The sequence below is a fragment of the Natator depressus genome, chromosome 3 (assembly GCF_965152275.1).
Source record: "Natator depressus isolate rNatDep1 chromosome 3, rNatDep2.hap1, whole genome shotgun sequence".
Lineage (NCBI taxonomy): Eukaryota > Metazoa > Chordata > Testudines > Cheloniidae > Natator > Natator depressus.
In genome coordinates, this window is record NC_134236.1 from 10,053,819 (window position 1) to 10,072,544 (window position 18,726).

At 45.9% G+C, this 18,726-nt stretch overlaps 1 protein-coding gene across 2 annotated transcripts in view; it reads right to left on the reverse strand.

The window, feature by feature from the left end:
• Positions 1 to 1,756: 1,756 nt before the first annotated feature.
• The window catches only part of INTS9 (integrator complex subunit 9), an 82,375-nt gene continuing 65,405 nt past the window's right edge, over positions 1,757 to 18,726 (reverse strand). For both annotated transcript variants that reach the window (XM_074946763.1, XM_074946764.1), the window contains 4 exons: positions 17,895 to 18,062; positions 7,172 to 7,270; positions 5,628 to 5,765; positions 1,757 to 4,083 (listed from right to left, as the gene is read on the reverse strand). In XM_074946763.1, the coding sequence (XP_074802864.1) occupies positions 3,907 to 4,083; positions 5,628 to 5,765; positions 7,172 to 7,270; positions 17,895 to 18,062 (582 nt within the window). In that variant the 3' untranslated portion in view covers positions 1,757 to 3,906. The remainder of the gene's footprint in view (positions 4,084 to 5,627; positions 5,766 to 7,171; positions 7,271 to 17,894; positions 18,063 to 18,726) is intronic.

Below are 18,726 nucleotides of genomic sequence, written 5' to 3' on the forward strand. Positions count from 1 at the left end.
GAACTTGGGGCTAAATGGACTTCTAGTGTGGTGACCGATATTTCTACTGCTGTTGTATTGGGAATGGATTTCATCCAAGGGCATCATAAGAACTCCTTGGGTGTTAACAGACCCCGGGACAATATTCAGATATCCCCGCTGGATGGGAGTAGGAGGAAGTATGGTTGCTCCCCAGCATCACTTGGGACCTTAGAGGTGCCACTACCATGCCTACTGGTTGGCAGAGAGGAACTGCCCCCTGTGGTGACTTGGAATAAAGTTGTGCTGAAACCAGGTCATAGAATCACAGGTCTGGAAGGGACCCTGAGAGGACATCTAGTCCAGTCCCCTGCACTCATGGCACGATTAAGTATTATCAAATCATTCCTGACAGGTGTTTGTCTAACCTGCTCTTAAAAATCTCCCATGATGGAGATTCCACAACCGCCCTAGGTTACTTCAAAAAATTATTTTTTGTAGTGACCCAGCCACTCCCAGTCTTTATTCAGGAGTAATTTTCCCTTCTGTTGATATTCACCCCTTCTTGTCAACTGTTGAGAATGGGCCACATCCACCCTGAACTGGCCTTGTTAGCAGGAACCTCGCACTTGGTAAGGCAATGCCCATCTCTTCACATGCTGTATAGTTATACCTGCCTACTGTATTTTCCACTCCATGCATCTGATGAAGTGGGTTATATCCCATGAAAGCTTATGCCCAAATAAATGTTAGTCTCTAAGGTGCCACAAGGACTCCTTGCTGTTTTTAAGAATGCTTGGGAGCCTGAAGGGAAATTGAACTCCATGGTGGATACAACTGATTTTCCAATTCCTGGTTTAGTTTAATAGCAGGCTCTTCTGTTTGGAGACATATTATGGAGTTCTCACACCTTAAGCAAGGAGGCAGGGTGGGGGAGGAGGTAGGGGGGAAAAGGATCCCTAGGGCCTTGCAGGGAGAACATCGCCCACACTGGAACAGAGGCTGGAACTGCCCCCAGCGTTGTAGACTTTAAGGCCAGAAGCGTCCATGGGACTGGAGGCTGATGTTTTGCACAACAAAGGCCATACAAAGAAAAGGAGTACTTGTGGCACCTTAGAGACTAACCAATTTATTTGAGCATAAGCTTTCGTGAGCTACAGCTCACTTCATCAGCTCACGAAAGCTTATGCTCAAATAAATTGGTTAGTCTCTAAGGTGCCACAAGTACTCCTTTTCTTTGTGCGAATACAGACTAACATGGCTGTTACTCTGAAAGGCCATACAATTTCCCCAAGCAGATGACTTGATTAGGGAACTATTTTCCCCCAATCTGCAAGATTAGCCAGAACCCAGTCCTGTGTTTCACCAAACAAGACTTCCCTTCCCCTCATTATACAACAGGAGAAGGATAACACCTTGAACCAACCACACCTTGAATCCAGAGTCCTCAAAGCGCTTTACCAAAAGCTGGGTATCGTGATCCCCAAGTTGCAGGTGGTGAAATGGATGCACAAGAAAAGGCCAAGTAACTGAGCACCCAGAGCTCTAACTGACATCAGTGGGAGCTGCAAGTACCCAGACTCTGCTATCAGCATTCAGATCACTTGGCAAGCGTGTGAAAGCATCAGGAATAGACCCCCCTCCCCTCCCCGCCAGCATGCTACCTACCATACTACCTCCTAAAATGGGGATTAGAATCCAGTTCAGGAGCAAAGCATGACACAGCTGTAATTAAAAGACACACTGAACAATTTCACAGCACGCAATGTACATTCTAGACAGTGAATTTACTTCCACTTCTCCAGTAGACACCAGCACAACAGTGAGCAGGATTTTTAAGATCTACGTCACCCAGCAAACCCATTTCCTTCACTGCTTGCACTTAGTCATGGTGACAGCAGGACCCAACTTAACATCTCTGTATTGCTAATTACTGCACTCTGCTGTTGCTCCTGAACTCCCAGGCGTCGCCTTTAGGGATTACACAGCAGGACCTTGATTTTAATTTCATGATACTAAATCACTCACAGTATAGGCAGTGACAAGGGGAAACTAATATCTGGCTAGCTGGCCTGTCTGCCGGCTGGCAGTTGGTTTGGGGACACTCCAGCCAGGCTGACTCAGCAAGCACAAATGCAAAGCTTCAGCTTCGAGAATCCAGCTCCTTAAAGCCTCAGGTAAATTCTCCTGCTATTATCAATGCAAATTAATAGTCTCAAACATAACACTGTGGAACTCGGGCTCAGCGCTGGAGACGGTTTAGTTACCCAGATGAGAGACATTTTCAAGGACTCACGTATTCCCCACACTCGCTCCCTCCCTTTCCTCCCTGACTCGGCTGAGTTTATCACACAGCCTTTGTGTGTTAAGAATAATCTTTTTGGAGATTTAATTACAAGGTGAAATAAGTCCAATTCTTTTATCCCATTTTAGAGGGACTATAAAGAAGCAGAACTACTGCAAATGTTGTAAACTCTTATTAGGATTAATGTTACTGAAACCAGTTTTTATCACCTTAATAACACTATTTGTCACATGCCATGACACGCACCCAGCAAAGGTGTAGCTGCAGGAGCCTCTCCAGCCCATCAAACACAAATCTAAAGTGTAGAAAATGCAGTATGGAAGCTGCACAAGCATAAATAAATACTTTTTATTGTGGAGCTCTTATACTGCTTTCATCTCCTACAGGCCAAAAAGCAAATGTATTTTCCAAGTGTACGTACGTACACACGCACGCATACCTGCACAAAATATGGTCTGGGCAAGCACGTGCTTTGACAAACCACAGAATCTGCCCCTGCTTTAGCGTTCTTACTATGGTTTTTTCAACTCCAAGTAAATACAAAAATCCCATTTGGAAACAATGGTGTGAAATGCGATCAATTGGCTGCTTTCTAATGTGGCCCTATTCATTGAGTTTAGACCCCCACACGCAGGAGGCAAAAGTTTCATAAACCCGGATATGAATGGAATCGGTCAAGTGATTATTAAAATTTCAGGCCAAGATTTCTGAAAATGAAGGCTGACGGGGGAGGTTTTGAGAAGGATCAAACAAGAGTTAAGCACAACGGGAGCGGAGTCCTAACTCCTTTTTCTTCCTGTGAAAGTCTCCCTCTAAAGTTATGCTATTAAGTCCATATTTAGGCACCCAAATAAGTACCTTGATGGTCAAAGGAGCTCAGCTTCTCTGAACTACCAGCGACTTCAACATGAGCTGCTAGGAGCACTGACCTTTCAAGGGCGGATGGGAAATCAGGGTACTTAAATAAGTGCCTAACTTCAAACCCAAGAAACTAGTTTTAGATACCCATCTTTTTAAAAATTTTTTTGGCCTCAAGTGATGATAAATATCCCACCGCCCCACCCCAGTGTGGGGAATGAAAACGTGACTGCAGCATTGCACAAGTGCAGAAAGGATCAGAAAATAAAACTGACTGGTTTAACTGGCCAATCAGAGCAAAAGGAAATAGAGGGCACATTTGGTAAAAAGTAAATAACCTAGACCCTTCCCCTCCCGCCCATCCAGTAATGAGCACCACATGGGCAGACTTCTGCAATGAACATTTTCAGGCAGACGATCAGGGTCCGTGGTATTAATAGTAATCCGGGACAGCTGTTTGTTTCTAGGTAGCATTTTCACCTGGATGAAAACATACAGTATATGTTTTATTTTGCAATTCTTACCGAGGGGCTCTAAACCCAAATTTACAGCAAGGGAATTGGTTTCAAAGGTTGTAAAAAGTTGGTTAAAATTAATTATATATAAAATACTCCCCCCTTTCCCTCATGCGGGAGAAGTTTTCTGGCTCTTTATGAATGAGAGAGGTGCTCTCTGTGTCTCCCCCAGGGGAAGCGGTTACATTTGCTCTGGAGTTTTGTCGTCTCACAGGCCTGCTTTGCTTTCCTCGTTCAGGGGAGGCTGGCAGGATCTCTGTCGGGGAACTGCTAGAATTTCTGAAGGAATTTGAGGACCAGGTCCCGCAGCTTGACCCGGAGCGTTTCGTCATTGTCACAGATGATATGTGTCGAATCCTCTTCTATCTGAATGAGGGTTTCTGCCTCTTGCAAGAGCACAATGTGTCCCTTTGCTGTGTCCTCTACCTTCACATCACTGAAACCATGCTGCAGATGGGGATTGGGGAGAAAGAGTGCTCACATTTAGAATGCAGTTGCAGTGAAATACTGGGGGGGCGAGAGGGGGTGTTAATGACCATAAAAGACACAGCTCTGCACTCAAATTCTAGAACACCAAGATGATGTGGGATTGAAAGCTTCCGTAAGTAGCAAACTGCTTTGTAAGCATTAGTTATAAGCCTACTGAAATTCCTAGGATAAACACTGAGGCTAGGTCTACACTGTGCACCTTACAGCAGCACAGCTGTGTCACTTCCCGCCAACAAAATAAAACCGCCTCCAAGAAGGGGCGGTAGCTTTGTCAGCAGGAGAGCGTCTCCCACCGACAAAGCACTGTCCACATCGGCGCTTTTTGTCAGGAAAACTTTTGTCGGTCAGGGAGATTTTTTCACACCCAGGACTGACAAGAGTTTTACCGATGAAAGTGCAGTGTAGACATAGCCTAAGTATTATCCCCATTGTATAGATGGGGAAACTGTGGTACAGGGAGGTTAAAGCCAAAATGTGTAGAAATGGCAACTCATTTTGGGTGCCAACTTTAGACAGCTAGGGCTTGATCTTCAAAGACACTAAGGACATGCCACTTCCTTGACTTAAAAAGCAGTTGTGGGAGCTCAGCACCTCCAGCTGGGGGAAGGGAGGGAATCAGGCCCCCTAGGTATCGCAAGACATCCTCAAGAAAAACCAGAGGCACCCAAAGTTAATCTGCCCTTTTGAAACTTTTGGCCGAATTGACTTGCTTAGGATCACACACCAGTTCAGTGGCAGGTATAGGAATTAAACTCTGACTTCTAGTACTCTGTTCTAACCCCTAGACATTGCTCCCTTCTCTACCAGTTCAGCTCTGTGCTGTTCTCACCATAAGCAACCTCTCCGCACCTCCACCAGCTAAATACCTGGCTCTTTCATTTGATAGTTTTTTTTCCCTTTCCACACCTCAGAAACCAGTGAATGATATATAACACACATTGCAACGGAGAAAGAGAGAGGAAGGAAGGTTAATTTGCTATGAGGCTTCCTGCATTATTTAAGGCTGTCAGTTTAAAAAGCACTGTGTTAGCGGGGATCCCTTCTGGAGCTAAGTGACGCTCCGCCAAACTCCCATGGCTAAACACCATTACTGAGGTGTCCAGAGCACAAAGCCAGAGTTCAGAAAAGTTTTAAATTTTGATGGGGGGCAAATGTATTTGTACAGTGAGAGAAGAGCAAAACGACACCCGACAGGCCATCTAGTCTCCCCCCATGAAAGCCGGATGGCTCCTCACAGTGGCATCCTGCAGTAATTTGTCCAACATGGTTTTAAAATGACGGCTAAAAAGGGGCTTCCATCACTTTCCTTGGGAAGATACGTCAGACAGCAGAACCCCCACCCCCATATTCAGAGTATCTATTATCTCTTCACTTCATCCTGTTCAGTCTTTTTATACCCCTTTGGACCACCGTATATAATCCCCTTTCCTGCTCTTCACTGGTTTTCTGGGCTCTGGGAAAGTCCATTTGAACCTCCCATGCTACAGGAAACATGTTATTACCTTCTCCAGTGTCTGTACAAACTGGTCCATGGGAATGGAGCCACTCAGCAGCGGCTTTAAAGGTTTGCATTCTGGCGCGTCGTCACTCACCCGCTTTCTCTTCTTGCTGGCTGGGGGTTGTGCGGGTTTTGGGGGGGGCTAAAGGCAAGAATGCACAGTAACAGATCAGCTGAAAAGCTTTTTACAGCATTAGTAACCTTGGGTGCATGAACGTAAGAGGTGGTGGGGAGTGGCAGACTATTTTACCCTCACTGCTGAGAAGGGGGTGTTCTAGCTCTGAAGGGAAGACAGGGAAACTGACCCTGGAGTCCACTGCCCGCCATCACCGGTAGGCTAGGATCTTCAAAAGCAATGAGCAGTTTTTGGGTGCCCATCTTGAGACGCCTTAAAGGAGCCCAATGTGCAGAACGTGCTAAGCACCTGCTCTTGCACATTCAGGCCTCGCGGTTTATGCCATTATTATTGACTTAGCGCCTATAACATTCTCAGTGCTGTGCAAGACCAAATGAGGCCGTCCCCACCCTTTCGAACCTAGAAGACACACACACAAGTCAGGCTGCACTGGCAAATCCCGAGTGAGGAACTAGTTGTTGGGGGTTGTGTGTGTTAACGATGTCAACCGCTTCTCACTGGCATGACAAAAGCCAACCTACAGGGAGGGATTTTGCATGGGCCGGCCCTGGAAAAGCATTCTCTGGAGCAGTTAGAAAGTTTGCCCAGGTAAGTATGCTGCGTCATGCTGGGAAGCTTCCGGGTCCTTCTCTGGAGGGGAGGAAGGGAGCAGAGCAGCCCAAATGCCACTGCCTCTTTACCAGGAACAGTGTAGCTCCTGAACTGCTGATCTTTTCTCAGACTGGGGGGGACGGGGACAGGGAGGAGTGGCCCACAAACCCCAGCTCTTTTATGAGCAGGAGGTGCTCAGGAGGGCAAAGGTTCTCTGCGAAGAGCTAGGGCCCGGCTTTCATTGGTTTAGACATTGCCTCCCTCTACAAAGCAGTGCTGCAGAAACTGCTTCTTAAGCCTAAGTGGGGAAAGATTCTCTCCCCAGCTGACTATTGGAGAACCTCAGTTCACAGTCTAACTCCAGTGCTGTGGTGCATGATCTGCCCCTAGGAGAACAGAGCATTTAATTCGCTTAGGGGACGGGGGTTCCCCCGCAGTGTTTTAAGGCCATCTACCTTCTACTCCATGACCGTCCACTGTGAAAGACTGAATGATACTGATCCCAGTACTTGTACTAGGGACAGACACTAATGTGATTTGTGGCCTTTCCTTATGAATGATCCCTCTCCTCCTTTTATCTCAGCTAGGTGCACAGCCAATGAAAGAAGCACGGAGATTTAGAAGCAGCCCACTTTCATTCCGCATCTAATTCATCCAGGAGCCCACCTCGCTCATGCGCACTAGGAGAGAGCCTCTGACTACATTTGCTGCAGTGTGGGCACAGGTGCCAGTTGAAGGGGTTGCCATATGGGAAGAGCTGGGACCCAGATGCCAGGGCTGCCCTGTGTATGGAGTTTCCTCCAATCCCCATCAAACCATACCTGAAGCACATGCTTGTTGTCTTTAGTATGCAGCACAGCAGAAACGGTTGCTAAGGAAATGCCAGGTTTAATCTCCAAGGGCACCAGTGAATCTGCAAGCTGAAACAAACAAAGGATTTTGTTTAGCAAGTGATAATCTCTAAATTCCCACCAAGCCAGCTGCGATTTAAATTGGCAGCCTGATGTTTTTAACACGAACTAATGAACTGCAAACACAGACCAGGGTGCAGTGACAGAGCACTCCTCCTACCTGGCATTCCCCCTCCTTGTCTCTCTCCCCTTCTGTGTCTCAGTGCTACTGACTTTTGTATCGCTCTCAGAAGTGGGCTTTCGGGATCCAGGGGCAACTTTTATGAAATGGACCGTTAAAGAGACACCTAATTTTAGCTACGTTACTGACACCTTTGATTAGCCACACTCAAAGTCTAATTTTCCATTGTTCATGCTGTTTATTTACATCTTGGACACTAAAAAAAAAAAGGTTTCAGAGTAACAGCCGTGTTAGTCTGTATTCGCAAAAAGAAAAGGAGTACTTGTGGCACCTTAGAGACTAACCAATTTAAGCTTATGCTCAAATAAATTGGTTAGTCTCTAAGGTGCCACAAGTACTCCTTTTCTTTTTTAAAAAAAAGATAATAATAAAATCCGTTTCACATTCAGGGTCTTAGTGTCTGGGTTGCAGAGTATGGCGGGGAAGCTGAATTTGTTTGGAACCCGCTTGTTAAAGCGCATGCAGGTGCCTCTCTTGCTTTTTTCACTCAACATCTAGATTTGGGTCTGCGTTTCAGTCAATGGCAACCCTTTAAAATACGCGTTGCCCACTAGTGTTTGGAGGGAGAATGTGGCAATAAATGCTCCATGGTCAGCACTGTGGATGCAGAGGTTTGCAGAAGGTGGGCAACTAGGAAGTGACATGAGGGGCAAATTTCAGTCACCCACTCTGGCCTCCCACTGGCCTTTCTCTTTAGTCACTTTAGACTGTTAAACTTTTTCGTTCATGATAAATATCAATTTTTTAAATATGATGAACATATCTCTCGTCCCAGGTGCAACTTTATAAAGCACCTACATATTGATATTCATCTAAAACTTACTGTCGCTGTATAAAGAGATGTCCCCATGCCATCTACAACTCCCCCCCCAGAGCACATCTCTGCAGGGGAAGTCTGAGCAAACTGACAGGCCTTGCAGAGTGGGCAGGCAGACTCAGGACTTGCCCAACCAAGGTGGTTGGGAAATGAATTCCTGAGCTGGGGGATTGGCCAGCAGCCTCTAAACATACAAATCCAGGACTCGTGAGCACAAGCACCCAGGCAGAGAAAAAGAGGTACGCCAGACCCAAGCCATAAACGCACATAAAGGTCAGAACGAAACACCTTGACCTGCACCAGCGAACTGGAAGCCAACGCTGTCCTTGGAGCACAGGTGTTATAGGCTCCCTGCCAGGAACAGCACTAAGTGAACGAGTATTTATATGCTGCATCCACTGACTTTTCCCCTTAGTTTTCAAGAGTAGCACAGCAGAGGGCACTGCAGTTATGCAATGTGGAGGTACCAAAGGCATGGATGGGAGCGCCTGTACCGGATGGAAAAGGCTGCCAACTCCTAGCCAGCCCAAGATGGCTAGTAGTGTTCTCCGGATTCAGACGTTGTTGGGACTCCAGATGGTGAAGAGAGGTAACAAAAGGTAAGCACAACCATTCACTGGAAGGGGCAGGGATGTACTTCACAGTTTTCCCATAGTAGTAACCCCCAAGCTGAGCTCCCTTGAAACTCCAGCCACTCATTTCCATGCCTAACTGGGAAGAGAGCTCTTCAGAACGTCTGGCCTCTATAGCCAAGCATCTCCGGTACACTGAGAGCAAGGGGACACAAGCGGTCTTGCAGCTGCCACACACTGTTCACATGCATGAAAAACAGGACGAGGATATCCATGCATTTCACAGAGATGGGGATTATTCCCATTCCAGGCCCAGAGGGGTTCAATGCCTTGCTAGAGATCACACAGCAAGTCCCTGGCAGAGTTTAGAATAAGAGCAGGTTGACTGTCTTAAAACCATTATACCATGCTACCTTCCCACAGTGCAAGGAGGTGGGTACTATATACTTTCCTATGGAAGCAATTGCTGCAAGGACGTGACGTGATTGCAAGTGGTCGAGGCCATGATCCATACAATTTTGAACAGAAGCGATGCATGGGATTTCCAAAAGCACTCAGCATTGGCCTGATGCCACTCCCAGTGGAGCAACGGGAGTTTCACCACTGGCTTCACAACGGAAGCATTTAGGCCAACGTTAAACATTTCTGAAAATCTTACCCAGTGTCGCTATTAAGATGTGGCCCATCCTCTGAAGAAATTTGAGAACACCGGCCTAAAAAGGGATGGGTTGATGTTTTCCACTGGAAAATAACAGACACTCATATAGGCCTCAGTAGGAAAATGTAAAAGAAAAGCGGTACGTTCCCAGTCACAGCTTCAGATTTGGCCTCAGAGCTAAAAACAGCAATGCTTGCAGCAGTGTAATGCATTGCACTTTGAAGGGATCGAAGGCACTTTCTCTCCTTGCCCCTTTGCACTGTGGAATCAATACAGAACTGGCTCTAACAAAGAACACAATGAAAAGTGACAACTACTGTAAAGGAAGAGATTCTTAAGTGAAAGGAGCTACCTTGTATGAAAGTTCTGAGAGTGCCTCTTCTGTCACTGAAGCACTCTGCTATTCCCCTCTAGTGAGTATTAACCACGTGGACAGTAAATCGCAACACTTGAGCCATGAACAGTCAACAACGCTCTGCAGCGGGCATTCATTTTTACTTTCTCTACGATACTGCCTCATCTTCCATTGATCAAGAGTTGGCCGATTCTTAAGCTTAGGGACCCAAACAGAAGGTTATTATGTCACACCCAGCGATGCAACGAGGAGGAAAGTTCTACCTCACAGTCATTAGTTCAACCCTAGCGCCATGGGCTAGCATTGTGGAAGCCATGGAAAAACACACACAAACACTGAGTACTAGCATTACACTGATCAGCCCCCTACACACAGATTAGCACTTGGGTGGTGTTACTAACATGAAAACATTGGTGGTGTTCTGATTTCCTTCCATGTTCATACTGCCGGAGGCCTGGGAAGAATCAATACTAGTGTAGCCCTGGGGATTAATGTCATCAACCTTTAGATTGGGAGGTGGCAGGTTTGAGGGTGGCTTGCTGCAGTTTTTAGCTGGTTTAGTTTTACACTCTTTACTTTTGAGTTTTGGTCTGTTTCCATTTGAATTTTTACCAAAAAGAATCAATCCATAAAAGAGTAAAATTGCCAGCGTCATGCCAGAGTGCAGCCCCGCGAACTAGGAGAATTGCAGAGAGATTTGTTTTTGGCCCCACACTACAAGAAGGATGTGGATAAATTGGAGAGAGTCCAGCGAAGGGCAACAAAAATGATTAGGGGTCTAGAGCACATGACTTATGAAGAGAGGCTGAGGGAGCTGGGATTGTTTAGTCTGCAGAAGAGAAGAATGAGGGGGGATTTGATAGCTGCTTTCAACTACCTGAAAGGGGGTTCCAAAGAGGATGGCTCTAGACTGTTCTCAATGGTAGCAGATGACAGAACGAGGAGTAATGGTCTCAAGTTGCAATGGGGGAGGTTTAGATTGGATATTAGGAAAAACTTTTTCACTAAGAGGGTGGTGAAACACTGGAATGCGTTACCTAGGGAGGTGGTAGAATCTCCTTCCTTAGAGGTTTTTAAGGTCAGGCTTGACAAAGCCCTGGCTGGGATGATTTAACTGGGAATTGGTCCTGCTTTGAGCAGGGGGTTGGACTAGATGACCTTCTGGGGTCCCTTCCAACCCTGATATTCTATGATTCTATGACACCCCCACCCCCCAGTGTAGACCAGACCTTACACCCAGCTGCTGAGTGGTGAATTTCAATCCAGTAACTTCCCCTTTTATCCCATCTTCTGCAAGTGGAACAGGCTGGTCTAAACAAGAGAGCACACAGGAAGGTTTACCCAGAAGGGATAAGATTCAATGGAACAAGGTCTGAGACAGGCTGTACCTTATTGATCCCACTCTTTCTTTCTGAAGGAAAAGGGAACCAAGAAAGAGTACAGCTTGGGACCAAGGGACACTTAAGAGCAAATAGGTCCAGTGTGGTGGGACCGCACAGCAGCCTGGTAAGTGCCCAGGAAGGGGAGTTCATTTAGGGCTGGGGCACTGCTAGAGGCCCCCAACCAAGACCAGGGCCCCATTGTGCTAGAAGGTGCATACACACATCCAAATAGCACTGGTCCTTACCCCAATGAGCTTTACAAAAGAAGAAGATTTTAAAAACAAAACAGCCCTCATTCAATTAGACAGCCTCCTGCTGGAGTCTTGTGATAGGCATCATTGTTCAAATTGTAATTAAACTGGAGTCACACTGTTTGCTCAGAGGCTACTGTTCAAATTTATCTGTTTGCTCCAGAAAATGTTTTCCATTTCCCCTCCTCCACCCCGCCCTCCCATTCTCCTGCGAACAGACAATGCCTTACCAATTTCCAGTAAGCTGCCTTTTTAAAGTGACATGCAGATGCTCAAAGGAACAGATTAATTAAACAAAGTGAAAATGCTTCCATAATACTCTGGAGAGCCAGCCCTAGCCTTGTGCCACTGGAGAGTTAAAAACCCGTTGAACAAAGGCTGTACTAAGTGTAAATCTCATTAATGTCTAAAAGTCTGACTGGGCAAGATTTTCCTCTGTGTTAAGGTGATCTCAATACACAGTAACGCCACTGACTGCCATGGATTCACACCTGTGTAAGAGACCAGAATCTGACCCTAGAGTGGTTAGCTAAGACTTTTTTGGGTCGGGATGTGGAGGAAAACGGTTTTAACAGAAAGCCTCCTTTCATCAGGGGAGGGATAGGTCAGTGGTTTGAGCATTGGCCTGCTAAACCCAGGGTTGAGAGTTCAATCCTTGAGGGGGCCATTTAGGGATCTGGGGCAAAAATTGGGGATTGGTCCTGCTTTGAGCAGTGGGCTGGACTAGATGACCTCCTGAGCTACCTTCCAACCCTGATATTCTATGATTCATCACACACATCACTGAAGCCATTCTGTTGCTACTGGGACCATAATCACTCATGGGTATTTGACTTTTAACAAGAGAGTTAAGGAATCAGGAGACAAATTTGGACACACTTCTTTGTACAGTTTGAAAGTCTATGAAAGTTAAATGTACCAGAGAGAAAGGGAAAGGGCTGGCAGACATTTGCACACTGGTGTTTTCCGGAGCAGGTTTTAGTGTTTGTTCTTTGGTTTAAGTTGCGTTTTGAGAGATAACAGGCCAGGTTCACAATGTTGATGCAGGGGGCTGTAAAATACCCCTTCCTGCGTCAGTCCAGTCTCCACACAACATGGGTGGTGCTATTCACCACAAGACAAGCAGGTGGTGTTGCCACTTACACCATCACTTGAGATTTTCCACCATACAGGGACCACTGCTGGTGTGATTTTGGCCCCGCATGGCCCTCCCTGCAGATGGGGATGTTGCAGGCACCTTCTGACACTGAAATTTTCCACACGGCTGAGAAGTTGGCATAAACCCCAGCTGAAACAGATAATTCATCCGTGCAAGGGGAAGACCTTTCCAAACCAACTCACTAATGACTCCTCTGCGCAACAAAGGAGCAACACACTTTTCTACAGGATCATAAAGGCAGGGGGCTATGACAAAATCTGAAAGGTGGAGTGGGGGCAGTTCTCTGTGATGTTCAGTGAAGCAGGGGGAGGAGCAGGGGTGAAACAAATACTTGTCATAGCAGGCAATTTCCCCTCCTCCCAGGTCTTTGAAGGAAGCCTATAATGATCCTTGAAGATCACTTGTACTAGAGGGCATAGCTGAGAATACGGAGAAGGAGAGATTACAAGAGATGTCAGGGTTTGCACAGTCTGACTGAGTTGTGATTAGTGCCAACTGGCATCCATCCTTATTGCGAGACTCAACGGTCAAAGACTGAATGGACCAGGAAGACAGAATTCCATTTCCATGTGGTTATGCTGCGTCCTCCTGGAGGTATGTTGGCAGTGCAGGGGGATAAAGTTAACCCCTTCAGCAGATGCACTTGTTGTATCGGTGGCCAGAGGCTTCAGTCTTTAGCACTGCCAATGCAGCACCTTTCACCAGCATTACGTTCATTTAGAGAACAAACAAAATCGTTTCTATGATATTTTCTCTCAACATTTCAGTGCTGGTCAAGGATGCCCTATTGACAGTCCTTTATTAGTAGGGTTTTCTATTGAGTTCACCACTGTGGTATCCAGGGGTGTGATTTTATGCCAATATAGTTAAATCTCTCCCTCTCACCCCACTCCTTCCCTCAGGTATACCAGTAAAAGCACTTTTACTCTGGTACCACTGCACCCAGGCTAGGAGTTGTACCTCAAACTATACTAGTTTCTAAACCAATATAGTTAAAGCAGTACAAAAACTGCATAGAAAGCCCCAAGCTGTGGCAGAGGGAGGTATAGATGCCAGATCTCCCAACTTCCACCTAGCACCTTAGCCCTAGGCTATCCTTCCTCTGGAGACTGAAGCTCTCTCTCCACTGGTTAACGGTCAACAGAGCAAGTTTCCTCACATCCCACCCCCAGCAGTGTACTTCCGACCTGACCTGGAGGAACCAGCTCTAGGGATATGCTGAGAATTCAGTTTCCATGGTCCATTCAGTTTCTTGGGCTCTGCTGAGGCTGCCAAAAAGGGGGTGAGTTTTGTTGGTACTTTGTGTGACGCTAGCTCAATCATTTCAACTCCCCTTCTTCCTCTCCTCACTGTTTTCCCCTGGGCTGGTTGGAGAGTCTCACTGAAGAGGCTGGCTCCTTCTCAGGGAGGTCAGCGTGAGAAATATTGCACAGCTGTGGCATCACACAAGTGCCAGGCAACAGACTAGACACTCTGGGAGGTCCTTTCCAGAACTATCTTCTGGGTTCCTATTTGGACCCCAGACTGGGTGAACTATTCATAAAGACCAATTTATCCATTCCATTGGCCTCTTTTCTGTTTACAAATATTCTGCAAAGAATCACGCTTCCCAGAAGCCAGGCGTGCTTCAAAACTACGACAGATCATAGAATCATAGAATATCAGGGTTGGAAGGGACCCCAGAAGGTCATCTAGTCCAACCCCCTGCTCGAAGCAGGACCAATTCCCAGTTAAATCATCCCAGCCAGGGCTTTGTCAAGCCTGACCTTAAAAACCTCTAAGGAAGGAGATTCTACCACCTCCCTAGGTAACGCATTCCAGTGTTTCACCACCCTCTTAGTGAATGTTTCATATGAACCTATTTCAGCCTCAGCACTGCTCCCGAGTAGTTGGCTTCAAGCACTTGGCAACCATGTTTTAAACCTCACGGTGTTCCAATTGGTCACACAGGACGTGTCCATACCCTGAATGGACAAATAGCTTTGAATCAGGTTTCTGGTGTGAATAGAAGTTTTATAGTTAGTGGTATTTGCTGGAAGAGAAAGATGGCGGTTTCTGCAAATATTCTTGCCAATAAACCTGTGGGCCAGCATATTTTGAGGAAAACAAACACAGCTGGCATCTCTTTCTCTCTCTGTCTCTCACAGTCATCTCGCCCCCCATCAGCATACTATTTGAGCTTTAGTGTATTCATCTTCCCAACATTCCTGTTAGGGACTGCAGTGCTATTACCCACATTGTACAGAGGGGGAACTGAGGCACAGAGAGACTAAGTGACTTGCCCAAGTTGACCCAGGAAGTCTGTGGTAGAGAAGGGACTTGAATGCTGGTCTCCCAAGTACCAGGCTAGTGCTCTAACCAGTGGGCCATCCTTCCTCTTTCTGAAATGAATGTATTTAAAATACAAGAACGTCTGAATAACATTTTTTGCAGATTTACTCTGCTGTTAGTCTCGCTGTTTTCAGAGACAGGTGATATTGCCCCCTGAGCAGAGCCAGGCCAAGGAATAGGAACTACTTTAACCCTCAGGCTTGAAGTGAAGCCTCAGGACTTGACAGTAGAATTTAAATGCTCCCTAGGTCTTGACCCGGCTCTCTGCGTAGGGGGTGAATATCACTCTGCTAACACAAGATTTGTTTTGGTCACAGCCCTGAACATACGTCACATTTTACTAGCCCTAGCTTTAACAGGATCCAATAAATATACAAATGGCTCCAACAAATACACATGCCACAGTGAAGTTGCATCTGAGAGTATATTTTTCAATTAAAAACCCATCCTCGACTCCAGGGATAATCTCACAGGCGGTTGCGTACTCACAAAACTGAATTCAGGCACAAATTGGACACAGATGATGTGGCAGTTGTAGAACTTGGCTTATCGCGGTTTGTTACTCAGGTACAGTTCCTCATGTAATTCTGTATCCTGTGTTAACGCTAAGGGTATTGTTTTTCCTCCAATGAAAAACAGACCTTTTCTTTTTTAATTCATTTCCATGGGGCTATATAGCCTGCTTGTCAACAGCCTCACCTTTGATCCAAGGACACATCTGTGCAGATTGTATTGTCAAACTATTTTAACATCATGTCTGTTAGAATACAGGTCACTTAATATTAAGAGTATGTTTGTGCATAGTTTATAGGATTAATACATTATTAATCAATGTGACAGGCATAAGCAGTATACATCTGGAATACTGTGTGCGCAATTCTGGTCTCCCCTGTTTACGAAAGATAAATTCAAATGCAACAGTTCCAGAGAAGGGCTTCTAGGATGATCAGAGGAATGGAGACTCACAGAAATGTAGGACTGGAAGAGACCTCGATAGGTCATCTATTCCAATCCCCTACACTGAGACAGGACAAATATTATTTAGACCATATCTGACAAAGTGTTTGCCTAACCTGTTCTTAAAAACCTCCATGGCAGAGATTGCACAACCTCCTTAGGTAATCTGTTCCAGTGCTTTACTACCCTGACAGTTAGTAAGTTGTTCTTAATGTCGAACTTAAATCTATCTTGCTGCTATTTAAGCTTGTTACTTCTTGTCCTATCCTCACTGGATAAGGAGGGTTTCAGAGTAGCAGCCGTGTTAGTCTGTATCCGCAAAAAGAAAAGGAGTACTTGTGGCACCTTATAGAGACTAACAAATTTATTTGAGCATAAGCTTTCGTGAGCTACAGCTGCATCCGATGAAGTGAGCTGTAGCTCACGAAAGCTTATGCTCAAATAAATTGGTTAGTCTCTAAGGTGTCACAAGTACTCCTTTTCTTTTTGTGGATAAGGAGGATAATTTATCATCATCCTCTTCATAACAAACTTTGACATACTTGAAGACTTATGTCCCCCCTCAGTCTTCTCTTCTCCACACTAAAAAAACCCAATTTTTTCAATCTTTCCTGGTGGGTCATGTTTTCTAGACCTTTAATCATTTCTGTTGCTGTCCTCTGGACTTTCTCCAATTTGTCCAATCTTTCCCAAAGCATGGTGCCCAGAACGGGACACAGTGCTCCAACTGAGGCCTTATCAGCACTGGCATAAGAACAAACTGGCCCTCGGTAAACGTAGGCTTGAAATTAGACAAAGGTTTCTAACCATCAGAAGAGTGAAGTTCTAAAACAGCCTCCCCAGGGTAGTAATGGCGGGGGGAACCTACCTTGTTTCAAGACTCAGCTTGATAAGTTTATGGAGGGAATGGTCTGATAAGACTGCCTTACGATGACATATGGCCCATCTGTGACTGCTATTAGCAAATATCTTCAACAGGGGAGATGGGTCACTGGATTGGGAGGGCTCTACAGAGAATTCTTTCTGGCTGCTGGGTCTTTCCCACGTGCTCAGGGTCTAACTGATTGCCATATTTGGGGTCAGCAAGTAATTTTCACCCAGGTCAGATTCACAGAGACCTGGGGGTGGGGATGGGTGGTCGCCTTCCTCTAGAGTGGTGAGCACAAGTCAGTTGCCGGTTTGAACTAGAGTAAATGGTGGATTCTCTGTAACTTGAAAGCTTTAAATCATGATTTGAGGATTTCAGTAACTCTGCCAGAGGATATGGGCCTATTACAGGAGTGAGTGGGTGAGGTTCTGTGGCCTGCGATGTGCAGGAGGTCAGACTAGATGATCATGATGATCCCTTCTGGCCTTAAAGTCTATGAGCATATGTTATATGGTTATAAGCAACCAATTAACTTATTGGACTCTAAGACCGTTTACTGAATCATCATTTGTTAACACTAAATAAGCCATTTGCTAGCGTGCCTTAACATGGTTTCACAAGAGAAGGAGAGGGTTTTTCTAGCAAGTGGTGCAGGAGACAGAAGCCAGGAGTCCTGACTTTCAATTCTCCGCTTTCTCTCGGACTCACCGTGAGACCTTGGGCAAATCATTCAGTTTCTCAGTGCCTCAGTTTACCCATCTTTTAAATGTGGATTGTATTTGGCGACCTCACCGGTGTCCACAGAGGATTAACATATGTGTGATGTGCTTTGAAGTGTGACGTGCTTGCACAGGATAATTAACATTTTAGTTTTCCCACAGTGATTCCGTCAACCTTAAGTTATTCACACTGTGAACACCCTCTCATGAGTACCTCTCATTCTGGCCTTCTGCTTAGTGGGAAGTGCTTTGCACCTTCATATGCAATATAAGTCACATGTGTAACACCTTTCTGTTTGAAGAGACTACAAACATGGAGCACCAGGACCAATGTGGTGTTAGACAGCAAGGGGCCACCATGCTGTTTTCCTTTAGTCACTCACTTCTGGCATGATTTCAATCTTCTCGTAGCGCCGCTTGAACGGGAGACTCAGCACCTCTGCTCTGCGGTAGGACATTGCCGGCGGCTGGCAGTCTATCATCAGGTCTGTGCGATGGGACTGGGTGGGTGGAGGCTGGGTGTACTGCTCTGGACAAACCACATGGAGAGGCTAGAAGAGAAGAGAAGATGGTGGTGAAGACAGACGTCCAACTGTCAATGTGCAGGGCCCTAGAAGGTGTATATAATGCAAGCACTGACACTGCAATTATAAGGTTTGTAACGTGTTTGTACATTAGTAATATACCTTAGCTGTGTTCCAGTAGCACCTAGACGCCCTTAATCAGGATTGGAGTCAGCAGTTCAGGGCTGGGACAGTCTGCTATGTGTTTATATAGTGCCTAGCACAATGGACCCTGACTGGTGTCCTAAGGCAGCATTTGAATACAAACAAATGTCAATAGTTATGCCAGGTGCTGTACAAACAAAACTGAAGACAGTCCCAAAAACCTTTCACTCGAAATAGGGACAAAATGCCACAGGTGGCTGTAGAATACAAGGGAGTGGAGAGTGGGAAGATAAGGGTGACAGTAGGAGGAATATATGGTTGCATATATTAGCCAAACAGACAATTTGGAGGCTTCATAGATTTTTTTAAAACTAGCTATATTAACAGATCACTAATAGGCTGTTTACTACAGGGGTCATGATAGAGGTGTGGGTCTGATGGACAAGGCAGTGTCTGTGAGAACTGATCAGAGGAGGAGGACATTCCACACCGAAGGGCAACATGGAAGAAGGTGCTGGTGGAAGAAGCGAACAATGGAATCTGCCAT